The sequence below is a fragment of the Aedes aegypti genome, chromosome 3, assembly GCF_002204515.2.
Source record: "Aedes aegypti strain LVP_AGWG chromosome 3, AaegL5.0 Primary Assembly, whole genome shotgun sequence".
NCBI lineage: Eukaryota > Metazoa > Arthropoda > Insecta > Diptera > Culicidae > Aedes > Aedes aegypti.
In genome coordinates this window covers 183,463,018-183,469,017 of record NC_035109.1, presented here as the reverse complement: position 1 = coordinate 183,469,017, position 6,000 = coordinate 183,463,018, and the positions used below count along the sequence as shown (strand labels likewise).

At 41.5% G+C, this 6,000-nt stretch overlaps 1 protein-coding gene and 1 long non-coding RNA gene across 2 annotated transcripts in view; both read left to right on the top strand.

Annotated features, from left to right (window-relative positions):
* Window positions 1–584, top strand: LOC110678956. The gene is made up of 2 exons (XR_002502082.1): window positions 1–155; window positions 221–584. It is a non-coding gene; the product is annotated as an uncharacterized LOC110678956 (long non-coding RNA).
* A 2,711-nt stretch (window positions 585–3,295) lies between these two features.
* Window positions 3,296–6,000, top strand: part of LOC5577324 (glypican-4) — a 150,132-nt gene continuing 147,427 nt past the window's right edge. The window contains exon 1 of the mRNA XM_021852669.1: window positions 3,296–4,787. Coding sequence (XP_021708361.1) covers window positions 4,502–4,787 — 286 coding nt within the window. The 5' untranslated portion in view covers window positions 3,296–4,501. The remainder of the gene's footprint in view (window positions 4,788–6,000) is intronic.

The window sequence follows — 6,000 nt, the reverse complement described above, 5'->3', positions numbered from 1 at the left end:
GCCCTGACTCCAAGCGTCAACCGAACCAGTGTTCTTCTTGCGCACTGGCAAAGCGGTTCGAAAAAAAAAGAATAACAGACCAAACTCAGTTTGACATATCGAAACAGCGATAAATAATGAAGATGAAAGGTTTTGAAGTAATTATTGATTGTAAAGTAATTAAACCATATTTATATGATTTTAAATTTCAAAAATTTATTATGATTATTTATTTTTCTAGGAAAAATTTCTAAGCCACATATAGCAATGGATTCAGTGTGAAAAACTTGTTTTTTGCAACTATCAAACGGTTATCCTGCCGCATCTACGCCTACGCGGTGACAAGCCTGAAGATTAAATCCAGCAAGGACAATATTCGCCCGAAAAAGACACAAGACCGATCCTCATGAAGGACAAAACTGCAAATGAGATGAATTTCCAGTGCCGGGAAGAAAAATGTATGTTCGAAGGCGAATGGGGCCGTTCACAATCCGGGCTAGAAGCAGGAACTACTTCCTGTCGGAGACTTAATTCAGTTTCGATGTCGAGTCTGTATTTGAATATTCCGTATTTATACCGAGAATAAAACGTAAATTGAAACAGTTTTCATGTACTTTTATTATCATTATGGAACTCATAACAGAGAAGACACGCGATGAAAGATAGTTCATTATCTTGTCGTGCCATAGGTTTTATTACAAAGTACTTCAGGCTACACTACAGGCAAAACTCCATTCAGGATGGTTCATGATACTCTTTGTGTACTGTTTTATGTACTGTTTGTGATTAATTCATATATAATTACAACGTAAACTTTTAGCTTACATGTAATGGCCAATTAAATAATACAAAATAGCTGAACTTAACGTTGATCGAAATTAAACATACACAACCATGGTCAATTTGAAGAGTGACAGAGTTTGATTTGGTCTGATTATGTCTGAGACAAACTGAAGCATTCTGAGCAATCCTGAGTAACTCACGTGTCTTCTGAGGAATACCCGTTTAGAACTTCCCACCATCTTTTATCTTGGGGTTACCTAGACAAATCTGTAACCTGAGCGAATTTGATGAATTCTGAGTAACTCTGGTGAAAAGATTCACTCATGTTGAATCTGTCTTGCCCCTTGCTCGTTGGTGATTCCGATGCGGACTGGGTGTCCGATCTCGACGATAGACGGTCAACGAGTGGGTACATATTCCTGCTGCAAGGAGGAGCAGTATCCTGAAGCTGTAAGCGCCAGACTACCGTATCGTCTCTACGTGCGAGGCGAAGTACATGGCTTTGTCTGCTGCCGTACAAGAGGCTTCGTGGTGGCGAGGTCTCATTTCACAGCTCGCTAAAGAGAATCCGATCGAGTTGAGCTGCGACAATCAAAGCACGGTTTGTATTGCGCGGAACGGCGGATACACACCTCGGACAAAACATATCGATATCCGGTATAATTACATTCCGGACCGGAAAATAATCAAACTCAATTACGTCAAGACTGAACAGTAAGTTGCTGATGGACTGACGAAGCCACTCCAATGAGTCAAGATGGAACGTAATCTAAAAGCGATGGGAATGCTCGTTTACCCACACCAGCTTAAGGAGGAGTGTTGAAGGTAAGTCAGCTGTGCTTATTTGAATCGAATCATGGTAGGCTAGAACCGTCAACCGAATCAGATGATCTTCTTGCGCACTCAAAATAGGCATAAACAAACATGGAATAGACAAAACTCGGTCTTCCGGATAAAGAAGCGCCAACAGGAAGAACGAGATCGCGAAGCGATGGAAGAGTTCTTTCGCGCTAAAGATGAATGGAAGATCCACGAGAAGCTTAATCGCTCACGCAAAGGCTTTGTGCCACCAAGCTGACATGTACAGAAACTGTAACGAAAATCTTCTCACGAGGTGGTCGAGAAATGGTGGCTGCACTACGACGAGCAGCCCAATGATGATGTGGTCAGTAGCGAAAGTGGTGTGGGCATAACTCTAGGAGCACACTCCGAAATTGAGACTTCCGGCTCTAGATATCCAGGAAATAGAAAGAATCTCCGGTCTGTTGAAGACAACAACGAGCGAGCGAGCTGCTCAAATGCGGTGGTGCTACACTGGGTTATTATCAAGATTTGGAAGGAGGAAGTTCTACCGGAGGAGTGAATGGAAGGTATCATGTGTCCCATCTACAACAAATGCGACAAGTTCAAATTGCGTAAATTATCGTGTGATCACTCTTCTGCGCGCCACCTACAATGTAGTCTCCCAAATGTTTTGCCGCCGTCTATCACCGATTGCAGAAGAATTCGTGGGGACACCGTTAAACTACTTGTTTTCGCCGAAAATATCGATATTGAAACATGGAACTTTGAGACGACGGGGATACGTATATCCGAGTAAGAGCTGAAGTTAGGCGAATCGGACTGGATATCAGTGTTGAAGTCGAAGTACATGATGACCTCAAAAGAGTTCACGGCACGCCCCCACCTCGAGTGTGGTATTGACAGTGATGGCATTGATTTGGCTAGCTGGCGATCGTCAGTAACGACACCAACAAAGATATCCAAAGGCGTATCAGCACAAAGTTAACTATCCACAACTGTTGGGAGAACCACCCATCGTTCACATCGCAAATGGAAGATTGTGGTGGGCCGTGCTATTAGAATGTCGAATAACAACCTGGTGAAAATGGTTCTCGAAATCAATCCAACCGACACAAGACGACATGGTGCACAGCGAGGAAAATGGGTCGAACAAGTTGAGGATAATCTGCGGACTTTTCGCAGAATACTTGGTTGACGATGGGCAGCCATGGACCGAGTCAAATGGAAACGTCTGCTAAGTTCAGCAGACGTTACCCAGGACTAACCCTGACCGGTTTGTCTGTCTTTACAGTGTTAGTTCACAAAAAGTCGGTTTTAATTCAAAGTGGAACAATTTTGAGTTATAACTGTTATAAGCGTGTATGTTTTATGTATGTATTAATAATTTCTTAACGCTTGTATACATTTTCAGATTGTGACGTCATATCTATCAGCATAGATCACTAATGGGCGTGAACGAGTCCACTATAGTTCCATATCTTCTTACCATCATGTGCATTTTTGGCCGTTCTCCATCATCCATTTTATAGTGCTGTTCTTGTTGCACTTGCGGCAGTTTCGTTCTCCAACTTCAAACACGATGATTGATAAAAATCAACACCGCTCGCCGCGAGAGAGCTTCTTCAATGAGAAAAGAGCGAGCGGAAGCGCAAACACAACAACACAATCAAAATTTAATTTTATTTACGTTGCTTGCGGTACGCAAAATCGGTTCTCGCTCTCGGTGCTTTTCATTCAGTACCTTTCCAGCTTTCGTGCAGAGTGGTTCACCAATATTTATTCTCTGTGTTCTGTTCTGGAGTTTTCACATACAGATTTTTCGCATTGCTTAGCAGTTCAGTTTTTTATGTTAATTTCCACTACTTATTAGTTTCTATTGGTGACTATATAAGTTTGCTATTACTTAGAAGTGTGACATAACAATTTGAATAAAATTTTCGATAATAATTCGGCTAGTAAAAAATCAGTATATTTTGACGAAAAAATGTTTTTTATTCATACGTGTGTTCGTATTAGTGCTGTTTAGTAAGTTTATCACTGCCGCAAGGATGAAACAGTGATAAAGTGCGGTTGGAACGAAAGCAAAGGATAATATTTAAGCCAACTTTTCCGAAAAAACTTTATGCCGTCTGTGAAAAAATTGGCAATACATTCGAGTCAGCAGAAACAGCTTTGAGCCGAGTTGAACAAGCAGGAATCTAGTAGGCCTGGCCTGGGTTGTGTGCGTGGTGTACCCAACTGCCGGTGTGTCAGTGAGATCAAGTTTTCATTGCGAACTTCGGACACAAATTTCGCTACTCAGCCAGCAGCACAGCATACTGCGATTGGTGTGCGGTTTGAGAAAACGATGATCGCCAGTTGTGCCATTGGAATCTCATCGGAAGAGTGATAAAAAGTGTGCGATAAAAATGTCTGAGTTTTCGACCGTAGATTTGTAAACATTCGGGCTTCGTTTAGTGTGGTGTGACGCGTTCGTGTATGGTACGAAAAAATATACAATAGCTTAAAATATTGTGTTTTTGCAAATACACATAAAATCGTTCGAGACAGAAGTGAAAATAAACGGTACATATTTTGCATGAATTATTCTCGCAATGGTTCAAGTGGAAATGAAAAATTAAAAATCAAAACGAAGTATGCTTAGCAAAGCTGGATGTCATTCAACTCCCGGCCTGCTTGTGTGAAATTCCTCACCGTCAGAGAACATTACATCAACTACCAGCCTACTAAGCCTACTGTTGGTGCTTCTTAGAGGACCTCTCATGACCGCAGTGCAGCTTGTGTTTGTGTTGCAAAAAATATGACCGGCGTTTTATGACATACTTTGTTGGTGACAAGTTTTTAATCGTGAGCGTGGGACACTATCTCGAGACCGGATTGCACCGTGTGACAATTGTTCGTTATCGCCAGGGCTTGTGTAACGATCTGTGCTCCCATGAAAATGGCACTTTGGCCAAGAAACGCAGCTTTCGCTGTATGTCTGCACTTGTTGATCCTGTCCGGTCAATGGCAACCGTCGAGTGCCATTAGCAGTGTGCCAGTAGCCGGAGTGGCCACCGTTGGCAGTGGTGGAAACAGCAGTGAAAATGTACTGCTCCAAACCGAGACCAGTACAGGAACGGGTCCGACGTCGGGAACTAAGCGGACATGTTCTAACGTACATTCCATTTTTGAGCAACGGGGTTTCAACACAGCGAACATGCCAACTGACCCAGTTACAGGTGAGTGTCGCCGTTATTTATCTTTTTTTTTTCCGAGAATAGATAAGGTCCGTCAATCAATGGAATCGCTTACAGTCATTGACTGGATTGAATGAATGTGTCTTGTGGTAATACCTAATTAGATATACTTGGATTCAATACACAATTTATGGAAATCTACGGAATTCATCTCGCTTTAAATTCACATGGGAGCTATGCACCTGAAAGGAAAAGTAAACGCCTATTTCGATATTTCGTGGCGTAAGAACGTAGTTCTCTGAATAAGTTAAGAGAGTTATAGAAACTTCAGTTTTTTGGAACTTTTTAAGATTAACTTAGGCATAGATGTCGAATATCCTTATGAAAAACGAGTTCGGAAATTTCAAAGCCCATTTTCTTAAATCCAACTTTTGTGCAAATGGGACTGATTTTAAGGTAGATATTCATAAATATAGCGTTAGCGTTGTTACAGTATATTTCGTAGATTGGATACTCGAAACATTCATGTTTCGGTTTAAATAATCTCGTCCAGATTGCTTTCAGGAACAAGGCAGCGGAGTACACCTTGTTCCAATCTTGAAGAAGAATATTAAAAGCATAAATATTGCTCTTCCCGGCCACGCTCATCTTTACCGGAACTTGGGGTAGGGGAAGGGTATGTTGATGTAGCACTTTCTTAATGAGAGGCCACTGACTCAGCTACGGTGTTGGAGGTTGGGAGAGGTGTAAGGTCAGGATTCGAATTAAAAGCTGGCGATAGACCAAGAGCATTTATTGCATACTTGGAGTGTCATTCCTAGTACAGTTTCGAAAGTTATCCATCATTCAAAATGGACATATATTGCTGTTTGCATTTGAGGTGCAAATCTTGACTAAATGTCCTCCAAATGCGGTAACACAAACCAATCAAAAGACTCCTAGCAACGATTATCTAAATCATCGCTGACCTAGATAGAAAAACCTATCTTTGATATCACATTTCTTGTGGAAAGTCTTACCGCGTTTGGTGTTCCCGCATTTGAGATTTGCGTTTCAAACGCACACTGCAATATTCTCACTTCCAACTATAGTAACCCAATTTTTCGTTAATCGGTGAATTTCAAGGTGCTTTTTGGAAACCCAAGCAATCATGTTAATATTCTCGAAGCTCCGAATCCAAGCAATCGAGTTTGTTCTCACGTGTTTTGCTGGACAGTGCTCTGTGAAAAAAACAAGCAAATGAGTACATGTTGAT